This window comes from Bubalus kerabau, chromosome 9 (genome assembly GCF_029407905.1).
Source record: "Bubalus kerabau isolate K-KA32 ecotype Philippines breed swamp buffalo chromosome 9, PCC_UOA_SB_1v2, whole genome shotgun sequence".
Classification (NCBI taxonomy): Eukaryota; Metazoa; Chordata; class Mammalia; order Artiodactyla; family Bovidae; genus Bubalus; species Bubalus kerabau.
Genome location: NC_073632.1, coordinates 27,096,444 through 27,111,019, shown reverse-complemented (window position 1 = coordinate 27,111,019; position 14,576 = coordinate 27,096,444). Strand labels below are relative to the sequence as shown.

General features: G+C 44.3%; 1 protein-coding gene across 1 annotated transcript in view; it reads right to left on the bottom strand.

Moving 5' to 3' along the window:
* The window catches only part of SH3BGRL2 (SH3 domain binding glutamate rich protein like 2), an 81,422-nt gene extending 67,247 nt beyond the window's left edge, over positions 1-14,175 (bottom strand). Inside the window, exons 1-2 of the mRNA XM_055534731.1 lie at positions 14,166-14,175; positions 7,323-7,774 (exon numbers count right to left, since the gene is read on the bottom strand). Of these exons, the coding sequence (XP_055390706.1) occupies positions 7,323-7,774; positions 14,166-14,175 (462 nt within the window). The remainder of the gene's footprint in view (positions 1-7,322; positions 7,775-14,165) is intronic.
* Between the last annotated feature and the right edge of the window lie 401 nt (positions 14,176-14,576).

The window sequence follows — 14,576 nt, the reverse complement described above, 5'->3', positions numbered from 1 at the left end:
GTATATGACTGCTGGAAAAACCACAGCTTTGACTATACAGACCTTTGTTGGCAAAGTGACATCTCTGCTTTTTAATATGCTCTCTAGGTTTGTCATAGCTAATCTAGATTTTTTCTACTCTGTTACCCATTTATAACTTTACTGACCAAAAAAAAGCATGTAATTCATTTCGCAACTTTTTAAACATGAAAAAAAATCTGAGGAAGAAATGTTCTTTAGTGGTAGTATCTCACTGCTTCCTGCAGAACTGTTGGGGTTAGTTTCACAACAGTTATTCTTTGCTGCTGCTGCTAAGTCTCTTCAGACATGTCTGACTCTGTGACTCCATAGACGGCAGCCCACGAGGCTCCCCCGTCCCTGGGATTCTCCAGGCAACAACGTTGGAGTGGGTTGCCATTTCCTTCTCCGAAGAATGAAAGTGAAAAGTGAAAGTGAAGTCACTCAGTCGTGTCCAACTCTTCTCGACCCCATAGACTGCAGCCTACCAGGCTCCTCCATCCATGTGATTTTCCAGGCAAGAGTACTACAGTGGGTTGCCACTGCCTTCTCCATTATTCTCTGGTTTTGATCAAAAAATTGAAAAACACAGAAAAAAGCAAGACAACTAGACTTACATTCCTGCGACGTGGAAACCACCTCATACTTTTATAAACAGCTGTCAAAATTTAGTTTCCTCAAATAGAATGGAATATTTATTTAAAGTGTCCTAATGCAAACAGATTTTTAAAAGTCCCTAATTTCGTAAAGGGGTCCATGCCCTTGATTATATTTACAAATTTAAAATATCACAGAATGGAAAAAAGATGTAAAATTTGGGAAAAATTAGAAAAACTGAGGTCAGGTCTTCACTTGGGATGATGAAGAATCTCCCTTGCTAGTGATGGACCTTAGTGTATACAATGACTAAAATTTCATACACTGATGCTGACTTTAGGATTCAGGAAATTTGCCTGTAGTCTTTCCAATTAAAGGCTGGAAGTGCCATCAATTAGTACTTCTAGTTCAACCCTCAACTTGCATGCTGTTATGGGAACTGGATTGTGTCCCCCCCAAAAGATGCTGAAGTCCCAGCCCATAGTACCTGTGATGTGACCTTATTTGGAAATAGGACCTCTGCAAATGATCAAGTCAAAATTAGGTAAAAGGGTAGGCTGAAGTTCAATATAAAAAGAGGAAAGGTAGACAAAGACATACACCAAGGGGAATGCCATGCAGACATGAAGACAGATATAAGGGATAATCTACACACCAAAGAACACCAAAGACTTCCAGCAAACCATCAGAAGGTAGGCGAGAACCATGGCGCAGTCTCCTTCACAGCCCTTGGAAGGAAGCAATCAGACCAACACTCTGATCTTGACTTTCAGGTTCCAGCACTTTGAGACAAATGTCTGTTGCCTAAGCCCCACAGTTTTGGTACTTTGGTAATGGCAGCCATAGAAAAACAACACACAAGTCTTCCCAGCCTGACATTCTCTTTCAACTTTGTCCCCATGTTAGTCTGTTAGTCGCTCAGTCACGCCCGACTCTTTGCAACCCCACGGACTGCAGCCCACCAGGCTCCTCTGTCCATGGGATTTTCCAGGCAAGGATACTGGAGTGGGTTACCATTTCCTTCTCCAGGGGATCTTCCTGACTCAGAGATCAAACCAAGGTCTCCTGCACTGCAGGTAGATTCTTTACCATCTTAGCTATGAGGGAAGCCTTATTCTTTTATCTTCTAATCTTCTTATATGCTCCCACCAATTCCCTAAAGTCATTCCACACCTCCCGCCACCAAAGGCCTTCAGCAGTATTTTTTGTCGGGCACCACTGGCATTTTGCATGGAGCAGCTCTTTTGGGCGACTGTCCAGGACACTGCAGGATGTCGAGCATCCCTGGCACTTCCATTCCATCAAGGACATGACAGTGCCCACAGTGCAGAAACTTGGCTCCAGAAGCTTTAGAGCCACCTGCCAGCCAGACTCTGACTCAAGGTCTCACCCTCAACTGCAAATGATCTCAATCAGGTCAGTTACCTTCAGCCTCTGCACTTGCAAGATGGCAATCAACCCTGCCATGTGGCTCAGGATTGAATTAAAGATCCTAGCAAGTCCAGGCTTACCCTCACCAGCTTTTTCTGGGATTAGAGTCACTTAAGAATTCATGCTCAGTCTGTTTTACATGGTCACATTCTGATTTACATTGGAATTCCTTTCGGAGGTTGCCTTACACAAATAAAGCTTCACGATACATTCTGTGGAGATGGAACAGATCTCTGCATGTTTCAAATAGTTATAAATCAGGCAAAATAAAATGCCTTTCTAAGCTCAAAAGAGCAAGACAACTCTGAGCACAGTTCCGTTTCCTCTCCACTCCCAACCTCTCTTGAAAACAGCGTTGCAGCTGTGGGCAAAGGTCCACGTCTTCCAACTCTGCTTCCCATTTCTCTGTATCTTTTCCTCCCAGTGACTGTCCCCTCCAACATCCAAACTACTGCTGTCTGGCTCATTTCACCTTGTCCCATGGAAACATCCCCCAGGCCAGCATCAGCTCTGTATTCTCTTTGGTGAAATGGTTTACAGTCCAAGTCTGAGCTGTGGGGCTTCAGCACTGATTTATGCTGTGAAGGCAGTCTGTGTCTGTTCTCCTGACCATGGTATATACCCAGTACATAATAGCACCTCACAGAGCCTGGTTGTTGTTCAGTCGCTCAGTCATGTCTGACTCTGCGACCCTATGGACTGCAGCATGCCAGGCTTTCCTGTCCTTCACCATCTCCCAGAGTTTGCTCAAACTCATGTCCATCAAGTCAGTCATGCCATCCAACCATCTCATCCTCTGTCGTCCCCTTCTCCTCCTGCCTTCAATCTTTCCCAGCATCAGGGTCTTTTCCAATGAGTTGGCTCTTTGCATCAGGTGGCCAAAGTATTGGAGCTTCATCATCAGTCCTTCCAATGAATATTCAGGGTTGATTTCCTTTAAAATTGACTGATTTGATCTCCATGCAGTCCAAGGGACTGTCAAGAGTCTTCTCCAACACCACAGTTGGAAAGCATCAATTCTTTAGCACTCAGCCTTCTTTATGGTCCAATTCTCACATCCATACATAACTACTGGAAAAACTATACAGACCTTTGTCGGACAGAGCCTGGTACTCAGTTGGTTTTCAATGATTAATGTATGAATGAGTCCATCAAGGCACAAATACACACGGGGCCGAATGAACACAGGAATGAACACATTCAGGAGTCAGGTGACCGGGCCTCCATTTAACCCTCAGCTCAGCACTGACTGACATAAATGACCTCAGAACAGGTCACTTATTGTCTCAGCCGTATTTCCTTCTCTGTGACATGAGGTGGTTGGACTTCACGAGAAAATCTCTCTCGGTATTCTGCCAGCCCCAACACTGGAGCCCAAGGACTTTAACAAAGAGTGAAAAGCTTTCCTTCCTTTTGGAGAAATTTCAGTCAAGACAGGCAGGAAGGTAAAGACTCTTCTGAAATCACATCCCAGGGGTCCCTCCCCATCAGACCACACCTTCCTCCCTGGGGCCAAAGGTCCAGACAGCACATCAGCTGCAGATTTTGAAGACATCTCTGAGACGCTAAGCACTCTGGACGTTGTTATCATGGGCTTCCCTGGTGGCTTAGGCATAAAGAATCTGCCTGCAATGCACCCAGGTTCAATCCCAGGGTAGGAAGATCCCCTGGAGAAAGGAATGGCTACCCACTCCAGTATTCTTGCCTGGAGAATCCCGTGGACAGAGGAGGCTGGTGGGCCACAGTCCTTGGGGTCACAGAGTCAGACACGACTGAGCAGCGAACACTTCATGGACTCAGAGTTTGCCCTGTCCTCAAGAGAGGTCCACAGGGAACCCTGCAGCCTGCCCCCTCCCATCTAAGGTGCCCCCTTTCCAGCCTGAACAAGGTGGGCTTGGGCACTCTCCCCTTGTTTCCAAATCCAAGTCAGTCCCTCTCTCCGCCATCTGCCTGAGGCTCCCACATGCATATTTTATGACTTCTGGCACATCTCCTTATCTGACATCCTGCAACGCATCCCTCTGCCGCCTATATTATTTCTATCTCTGTTAAGAATGTTCCTGAAAGAGGCAAGTGTCCTTGGGTTGTACTTTATTACTGGTGGTTTCACCTTTCCTATCTTATCTCCCGGCATGATCCCCACCGGAATTCTTTGAGAACACAGAAACCACACCCTCTGCGCTCCTCCAATTCCCATAAGAATTGCCTTGCCCAGGCAATTCGTGTCCTTACAGAGCTGGGCAAGCAGCAGACACTTAGATGAATGAATAAAATGCTTGCTGAATGAATAAAATAATGACTATGAAATAACGGGCTGATTTCAATGTTTTTCAATAGAAGACACATGTATATGTATGGCTGAGTCCCTTTGCCATCCGCCTGAAACTATCACGGCCCTGTTAACTGTCTATACTCCAATACAAAATAGAGTTTTTTAAAAAGTCATATTAATAATACATTTCCTGGATAAAGTTACCAAGATCACCCCTGCTGGGTATACAACCAAAATAAATCAAGACGTCTTAAAACAGCACTTCTATGACTACAGTATATTCTTAGGACTGAAATAAAATGCCCTTTGCCATGAGATGGATGACAGCTGGATAAGAAATCTTATTATCAGGTAGCCACAGCATAATAACGTGGCATTGCTTTTATTTCTTATAAAAGCAGATTTTACACAGAGCTGAGGAAGAGAAAAGGGCAATCACCTTTTGGTGTTAATTATTACAATTACCACTGTTAGGTGTTGAAGCTGGAGAGTTCAGGGAAATCAGAACAAGATATGAGGGTTTTCCCTAAACAGTTTATTTAAATCTATTGTGGATTGGGGCAGAGCATCTTTTTTGAAATTTCTGGGACTTACTTAGCCAAGTCTACTTCCAGTCACATTACTTCCGTGTGGTTTAATCAACTTCAGCTAAAACCAAACTGACTTAGGAATATTCTTTCTCCCTTGCACTTGCTGGTCATGGTTGGCCACTGGATAAAACAGAGCCAATGGCCAGTACCACACTGCTGGAGGGAAAACCCTGCTATGCCCTCACAGTTCAACACAGCATAATGCCAGCAGGGAGCCTCTACTGCTCAGTAGCTGACCTAAACAACTTCATTATCTCTTAGAAATCACTATTCTTGCATACAAGCAGAAACTTATCATTACCAAAACTATCAATGATATATTAATTACAGAAAAACTGTGCAGGGATACAGGAGATATTACAAGTGGAGAGATTCAGTGACTGAGGATTGTCTGAGACCCAAAAAGATCAGGTACACTAAAATAGATAATTAGTGTTCATGGGCTGTACATATGGTACATGATAACAGAGTATGTCTTCCAGCTCAAACCTTATCTTGTTAGAACACAAACTGGGTGGGGCAGGGAGGGAATCCCAGTAAAACACCAAAGGGAAAAAAAATTCACTTTGATACTAGCATGTATATTGTCAATGTGAAAGAAGCTGTTATGAGGATTTATCTGCATTTATCCAACTAATTAAGCCAAAGTACTTTAAAGCTAGAGTGGAATGCTGACTTTTTCATCACAACTCTTCATTCTATCGATGAGAAACTTTGGCAGAGATGAGGTACTTCAACCAAGCTCATTCCGCTCATCAGAGCCTGCCTGGGTTCTCTCAGGTCTAGCTTCATGTGCAAAACACCCATCATTAAATTTAAAAATTAAAAAGGCACATAGCAGACAGGCAATAATATGTTAATGGAAATAAGTAAACAGAGATGCAGGGTTCCAGAACTCTCTTGATATACTACCTACTGAAGGGTAAGCCACGTGATGACCTCAGAATTTTGACTCTGACTTGTCCAACATAGATAACATAGGTTTCTTAATATCAATACTGTAAAGCATCCCTTCCCAGTCAATGAAATACTGTTGCAATAATTATGGAAGTTGACGGTGAAACCAAAAGCTTTGTAGAACTTATGAAGGAGTGACTGTGAAACAAATCTATCCACAAACTCTATGGGTTCCCAAACACATGAAGTGTAGCTTCGGTGGAGCGGTGGAGGGATCTATAAAAGGCAGGTATGACTAAGCAGCCCCAGAGAGCAAGCAACACTAAAACTATCAGGAGTCTGGGGACCAGGAACATCCCTGCATATAAAGATAAACTGGAGTTTCCCACCTCCTGTTACTAATACAAAAGGGGGCCTTTTTTCTACCACAAGTTAATTCTTTTTAAAATAAAAAACTTCAGAGTTATGTTGCAAACGACATTTTCTTCGATTCTCCATCGAACCTGCCTTCTGAAACCAATTTGGGGAAAACCTAGTTGAGTCTCCGGGCAGGCAATCAACTGGCCGGACTAAATTTGAAACAATCAATACCGTAGTTTTTGATGTATTTAACTCTATATCTCACTAGAGAGCCCCTGAAATCTACAGTTTAAATCAGCTAAAGGTAACCAAATCTTAATAATCATGTAAAACATACTGCTACATGTCTTACTCAGTGAGCTATTATTACTGAATTTTTCCTTAAAGTCTGACATCTAGCTATGTAACTTCTCCCTAAAAAAAAAAAATTCGAGAACATCGGACCAAACAAAATAGCTTAAAATAATTAAAGAGACCACAATTTACATACCCCCAAGATGAAATTAAGCACATAGAGGAAGATGAATCAAACACACCATATTTACATATAGATGTAAACATATTTATAGCACCTTAGGCAAAAAAGAAAAAACAAAAACCCCTGGCACAACAGGACAAACCTGGTTTACGAACCTCTCTGCGCAGGTATAAAACTGAAGTAAAGTGCTTGGCGCCGGGGCACAGAGGGTGGAGAACAAGTTCCACTTAAACTTGTTCCATTCAGGAGCTAGGTGAGCAAACCAAGCAGTTTAACAAGTTCCCGTACCAAATGGAATCAGGCTGAATGTCCCAAATCGGTCAAGCTCATCAAGGAAAGTGGGACCCCCCCCCCCGCCCCCCGACCGAAGCTCTCTGACCACTCCTCTCCAAATCCCCGAGCCTCGCAACTAGAGCCGGGGGCTTCCCGCCGAATCAATTTTCCGGTCTCCCTCTCGGACCGTGCAGGGTGGGCGTGTGGGGTGAGTCCGGGGTCCCCCCCCCCTCAACACACACACACCCTGGCTCCCCGCCCCGTTCATTGTCGTCCGAGGGAGATGGATCACCTGCCGGGCGCTGGCTCCCGCCGCCCGCCGCGCCGAGACGCATAGGGGCGAGCGCCGCCCGCGCCCCGCGGGACCCGCGTCCCCTTTCCCCGCGGGACCCGACCCCGGCCCGCGGCCGGTCCCCTGCGTGCTTACCGCCACGAAGCCCGAGGAGGAGGCGAGGAACACGCGGATGACCATCCTCTCGCCGGGTCGGGACGGACCTTCTGCGCCCCCCGCGGGCTCCGGGCTGGCGGGGACGCGGAGGCACAACTCGGCTGGGAGCCGCCGCCGCCGCTGCTGCTGCCCGGCAAAGCGCTCGCGTCTAGGGGGGAGTCGGCAAGGACCTGGAGTCCGCCCGGCCGCCCGGTCTGCAGATAAAAGCTCGGCGCTGCCCGACCGCCGGCCGAGGTAGGGAGGCGGGGCCGGGCCGGGGAGGGAGCCGGCTGCGGGGCGTGATGGGAGTTGTAGTCCGGGCCGCTCCCGGAGTGGCCGCCGCCGGGCTCCTTCCCGCCGCCTCGTCCCTGAGACTGAGTCCTGGGCGCGCGCAGGTGCCTCGAGGGCCACCCGAGGCCGCGGGGAGACGCTATGCCGGGGTGGCGAGGATCCTGGCGAGACGAGGCCGGGGAGAAAAGAAAGCTAGGCGAGGATAGCTTGGTTCGGTGTCCTAGCTGGGATTCTGTGTGTAGTGGTTTACTGGTTTGAAGCATTCCCCACACCCAGAAACGTCAACAGACAACAGTGATGCCTCGGAGACCCATCGTCTCCGGGTGACTCGCGGGGTGGGCTGGGCGGCTGGGAGGTGGCCGCGGTGGGAACGGGGTCTGGGGGCGCGGTGGGGCTGTGCGCTCCTGTTTTCTCAGCGGCTCAGCAGATTGCAGAAGGGTGATTCTTGGGGAATAAATACGAGGTGGTTTTTTTTTTTTTTTTTTTTCCTCCGGTAGACGCTGAAAATTAGAAACCCAGGTGAGAGCACAACCGATATTTTATTTTTCTAGCGAAACTGTAATAATTGTTGTAGGGGAAAAAAAAATTCCTAAACGAAATTAGAATTCTACTAATCAACATCGAGAATCAGGACCCCGCCCGCTCCACCCCGATTCCCTACACAATGGCTTCGGCTCTGTGCATCTAATATTTACAGATTTGAGCCAAATCTGTGCTGTTTTAAGACCTGCTGCACATTCCAGCGCAGTCTCCAAGGAGGATGCTGTTACAATAAAAAAGCTTTTAGGTAGTTTCTAATAGTTTAGGAATAGTTCTTCAGCAAGTGTTTTCTGTTTCGCAAAAGCGCAAGCCTCTCACAGTTCCTGTAGAATGAACCAGTTTTCTCTGCAGTACTGTATTTACTTTCTTCCTTTCAGCAGGGGAGTTTTAGCAGAGTTATGGGAACAATGTTAATTAATAGTTCTAGGAAGAAAGAGATTAGATGATGAGGTCTCTGGCTCTTTGGTAAAATTCTTGCATAATCATTGGAGCATTTTGGTTTCGGAGCATTTGTTTTTTAGAGCGATTTTGAGTACTTCACGTGTATAACCCTCCCTATTATTTATCAGACGTCATGTCTGTAGTATTCCATTTTTTAATTTATTACGGTAACAGAAAAGACAATCCTAATGGGACTTTATTTCTTCTTATTATTAGCCATTTTTAAACATATATTTTGCTGGCTGTAAATAATCTCTGTCTCCACATGTACTTTAATTTGGCTACCCTAAATGTAGAAATGAATGTTTATATCTTGGAAAATATTTTCTTAAACATAGATACCGTATTTCCTGTATTGATGCAATTTTATAAAATCTAAATTTCTTCCATTTGGAATTATTCAGCTTTGAGGATGTAGTTAAACTCAACAAATGAGAACTCCAAGCCCGTGCTCTGACAGGTACCAGAGTGCATGAAATGCTGAGTAAGTCCTTTCCTCAGTCAGCAGAGCATCTATTGACTGCAAAACAAAAAAGTCAGATACAGAAATAGCAATGAGACAAGACACACTGTACCAATAGAGTTGTGTGGATATAAAGAGGAAAGCGAGGGCAAAGATGGCCTTCTAGAAGAGACTTTAAAGATGAGTAGAATTTCTGCTAGCAAATGGAAGGGATACAGGATGGAATATTGGAGAAGGAAATGGCAACTCCCTCTAGTATTCTTGCTTGGAAAATCCTGTGGACTGGGGAGCCTGGCCAACTGCAGTCTACAGGGTCACAAAGAGTAGGAGGCGACTGAGTTCACACATCCAGGATGGAATATGCAGGGTCCATAGGAACAGCAAGGGGTTCGTTTTATTTCAAGAAGAAATATCAGGGTTCTAATAGGGGACAATGCTGAAAATACAGCTTTGGATGAATGCAGACAGGGACTCTCACTAACTTGTCTGCCCAACTCCTTGCCCTTTTCTGGAATCTGTTCTTCTGCTTTGATCTAAGAGATTTTGGGGGTGGGGGTGCCAACACCCTTCTGGTTCATAAAGCAAGACCCAAACTCCTGGCCACAGCTGATTAGTCTCAGGGTAAGTATCTGACTCAAGAAAGGCCTGGCCACATCTCTGCCCGAAGAATTTAGAATGAGGACTAAGAAAGAGAATGAGAACACTTGAACTTTAGCTTGTGACCTGAAAGGTCAGTGCTTTCAGAAGCCATTTTCCAACATGGGCACCAGAGATGCTAAGGATGGTAGTTGGCAGGAAGAGAACAACAAAGCAGGTGTGTGGAGGATGACAGAGATGTTTCAGTGAGCTCTGATAATGCTTAAGCCCAGGGACCCTAAAACTCTGGCCTGTGTGTCAAATCCAGCTGGGTGTCTATTTTGTAAATAAAGTTTTATTAGAGCACATTACTTTTCCTATTGTCTCTGGCAGAGTGCCAGGAACCAGATAACTTGCAAAGCCTAGTATGTTTACTCTGTAGTCCTTTACAGAGAAAGTTTGCCAGTCTCTTTATGGTTCAGCCTGTTCCTGATCTTTGCTCTGGAGGCCTGTGTAATATTCCTGTATCCATGTCATAAATCTGACCTCAGTCACCCCAAGTAGGGTTCTGTTTTTTTTACAATCCTAGCTGCCTTAACTGAGAAGTTTATACTTAATTTGCAGGCATTTTGAGGCGGAGAAGGATACGATCAGAACTATACTTTGAGAAGATTATTCTGGTCCCGGCTCACTCTGTTTTTAAATACCCTCGATAAAGAAGATTGTCTCCAGAGCTTGTATGCAGGACAAAGTGTCAGCAGTCCAGCAACCCACAGTAGCCAGGATGGAGCTGAGGCCCAGAGAGTGACAGAGAGAGTAAAAAGCAATCTGGGATATAATTTAAGTGTCCAAGATCAGCCCCAGGGTATCCTAGCACAGAGAGGATACACTGCTGATCTGACAAGGCAGGTCTGCAAATAGAGCAGGTGGCTGAAACATAAAGACAGCTCAGAAAATGGAGTAGGCCACTGGACATCACAGAAGGTGCTCATGCATTGTCTAGGACTTGATGGTTTTTACAAGTCATGATAGACTATCTGGCGAATGTGGGTTTTTCCTTAGTTTTATTGACATGATTGACATATAACATTCTGTAAGTTTAAGGTGTATAATATCCCTTTTCCTGGCAGCTACACAGTCCCAACCAGAATATCCATGCAAAGCACTGAGAGTAAATACTGCTCGTATAGGGAGTCAGGCAGGTGACATAAATGAGAGAGGTCGGATAGCTCCACATGTACATATATTCACCGTGAGGACCATAGCACACTGGGCAGCACCGCTCAAAATACAGACTTTTGTCTAAGATATTCTGATCTTTTAATACTGACTTGATTTTTAAAAATCGAGCCAACCAAGCCAAAACCATCTGCAAATCCAGTACAACCCTAAGGTTCTCCTGGTTTTTCCAGTGTAAAGAAAGCTCCAACCATGGGGTTTGGAGCCCAGTAAATCCACGGGAACCACTGGGTATTATTATAATGGTGGTCTGTTATCATTGCTGACCTTTGGGAGAGCACTTCCAGCAGAAGGGTGGAGGCAGAAGTCAAATGGCAGAGTCCGGAGCCCTGATGGTTAATGAGGCAGTAGAGGCAGCAATCTAGTCTATCCTAATTGGAGGATGAAGAGTAATAGGGGATGAGTGAGGACAGAAGCTTGCAGGGGAGCCAGGGAGCAGAAACACTCTTCATTAAGGTTTCCTTACAGATTAAATGAAGAGCTCTTTGAAACAGTCTGGAGTCCCAACTGTCCAGATTTTATTTTTAGAGTAGAATTGCGTTTGATTGATAATTCTGTGTTGTCAGGGCTGCCCTGTCCTTTTCTTTTTTTTTTTTTTGGTGCACCATGTGGCAGGCATGTGGGATCTTAGTTCCCTGACCAAGGATCAAATCCACGTCCTCTGCATTAGAAGCACAGAATCTTAACCACTGGATCGCCAGGGAAGTCAAGGATTGCCCTGGTTTTAACAATACTTAATCCAATACTTAATCCAATACTATCTGGCTACCCAAGAATTTCACTTTTCAAGGAATGTCGGTCACCACACCATGCCTACCACAATCCGTGCCCCCGCTGCAGGCAGTAGCTGCCGTGAATGCTGAGTGAGCGTATTTGGCTGTTAGTAGGCAATAGATTTGTGGGAGAGGAGGTTATAAGCCAAAGGGCAGGAGCAGGTCAGAGTGGTTAAAGAACCGGCCTGGCCTCTGAGTCCTACCTGGATTGGTGTCACAGCTATATGACCTTCCTAAGGACCTTCCTAATGCAGGAGACCTGGGTTGGATCCTTGCCTGGAGAATTCCATGGACAGGGAAGCCTGGGGGCTACAGTCCATAGGGTTGCAAAGAGTCAGACATGACCGAGTCACTAATAACTAACTGAGGAAGGTTTATGTAACTTGCCAGTGTCTCCCCTTCTTCATTGTTTTTAGGGGACTTCATGGAGAAGATTAAGGAAAGTGCTTTTCACATAATGCCTGGGACATAGTTAGGACTCAGGAAGTATTAGCTGTTATGAATCATGCAAAGTAAATCAAGGAATGGCCTGTATTTGCATAAAGCGTGTGAGTCCTATAAATACTTCTGTCTTAAGTGTGTGATTTGAACTTGCTAAATAACAAGAATCTGGTTCTTATAAGACTCTTTGTACAGTGCCATGTTCCATTAAAGTGCTTAACAAAATCTTTTTGATGTTAATGAAGTTTAGAGGCCATGCTTAAGATAAAAGGAATATTAGAGAAATGAAGCAGGCATAAAGTCAAATCAGGCAGCTTGGATTTCATGAGAGAATTCAGCCGGTGCTTTTATGTGGCTTCATCAGGACCATTCTGTCTATTCTTAATAAAATAAAATCTTAATTAACAGAGTCATACTGAGCAATCCCTGAATTGGATGAAAGTTTCAGCCCTCATGTTTAGGAATGGGAGGTAAATCACAAAGCAAGGAATTAGGCTTGAAACCAACATTTAGGACATATTCTTTTTTTTTTTTTTTAATTAAAGTACAGTTGATTTACAATGTGCTAGTTTCAGGTGTACAGCACAGTGATTCTGTTATTTATATATATAACTTTTATACTTATATATATATACATATACACATATATTCTTTTTCAGATTCTCTTCTGTTAGAGGCTATTACAAAATATTGAGTATAGTTCCCTGTGCTATACAGTAGGTCCTTGTAGGTTTATCTGTTTTATATATATATATATATATGTAATAGTGGGTATATGTTAATCCCAACCTCCTAATTTATCCCTCCTCCACCTCTTTCCCCTTTGGTAACCATAAGTTTGTTTACTATGTCTATGAGTCTCTTTCTGTTTTGTGAATAAGTTTGTTTGTATGCTTTAGTTTTTTGTTTTTTTTTTTAGATTCCACATATAAATGATATCATATGATATTTGTCTGTCTCTTCTGGCTTACTTCACTTAGTATGATAATCTCTGGGTCCATCCATGTTGCTGCAAATGGCATTATTTCATTCTTTTTTATGACTGAGTAATATTCCATCCCATAAATATATATATATATGTGTGTGTGTGTGTGTGTGTGTGTGTGTGTGCATGTGTGCACCGTATCTTCTTTATCCACTCATCTGTCAATGGACATTTAGTTTGCTTCCATGTCCCGGCTGTTATAAATAGTGCTGCTATAAAAATTAGGGTGCATGTATCTTTTTGAATCATAGTTTTCTCCAGGTATATGCCCAGGAGCTGTATTGCTAGGTCATATAGGAAAGTGAAGAGGAACTAAAAAGCCTCTTGATGAAAGTGAAAGTGGAGAGTGAAAAGCTGGCTTAAAGCTCAACATTCAGAAAACGAAGATCATGGCATCTGGTCCCATCACTTCATGGGAAATAGATGGGGAAACAGTGGAAACAGTGTCAGACTTTATTTTGGGGGGCTCCAAAATCACTGCAGATGGTGACTGCAGCCATGAAATTAAAAGACGCTTACTCCTTGGAAGGAAAGTTATGACCAACCTAGATAGCATATTCAAAAGCAGAGACATTACTTTGCCAACAAAGGTCTGTCTAGTCAAGGCTATGGTTTTTCTAGTGGTCATGTATGGATGTGAGAGTTGGACTGTGAAGAAAGCTGAGCCCTGAAGAATTGATGCTTTTGAAGTGTGGTGTTGGAGAAGACTCTTGAGAGTCCCTTGGAGTGCAAGGAGATCCAACCAGTCCATTCTGAAGGAGATCAGCCCTGGGATTTCTTTGGAAGGAATGATGCTAAAGCTGAAACTCCAGTACTTTGGCCACCTCATGCAAAGAGTTGACTCATTGGAAAAGACTCTGATGCTGGGAGGGATTGGGGGCAGGAGGAGAAGGGGACGACAGAGGATGAGATGGCTGGATGGCATCACTGACTCGATGGACGTGAGTCTGAGTAAACTCCGGGAGTTGGTGATGGACAGGGAGGCCTGGCGTGCTGCAATTCATGGGGTCGCAAAGAGTCGGACATGACTGAGTGACTGAACTGAACTGAACTGATAGTAATTCTAGTTTTAGTTTTTTAAGGAACCTCCATACTGTCCTTCATGTTGGCTATTCTAATTCACTTTCCCACCAACAGTATTAGAGTATTCCTTTTCCTCCACACCAGGACTTATTCTTGAATCAGTTAATATTCAACCACATGAATAGGGTTCCCCAGCCTCTCTAACAGGAGAAAACACTTTCATTTCCCCAATACCTTATTCCCACTAGAATCTGAAAAAAGTTAGAAGAGAGGTGAATGGCACAAGGCAGCATCTTGGAGCACTATTAGAACTATACCAAGGAAGCTTTAGGTCTGCTGGTAACCACAGGAAGGACTAAAAACCTACGTGCAGTTCGTTTCTGTGTCAGATGCTATGCTAGCTGCTAAGGATTCAGCAGTGGATCAAACACAATCCCTACCCTCATGGAGATTATGGCTAATCAGGAAGATGAAAAGAGTAT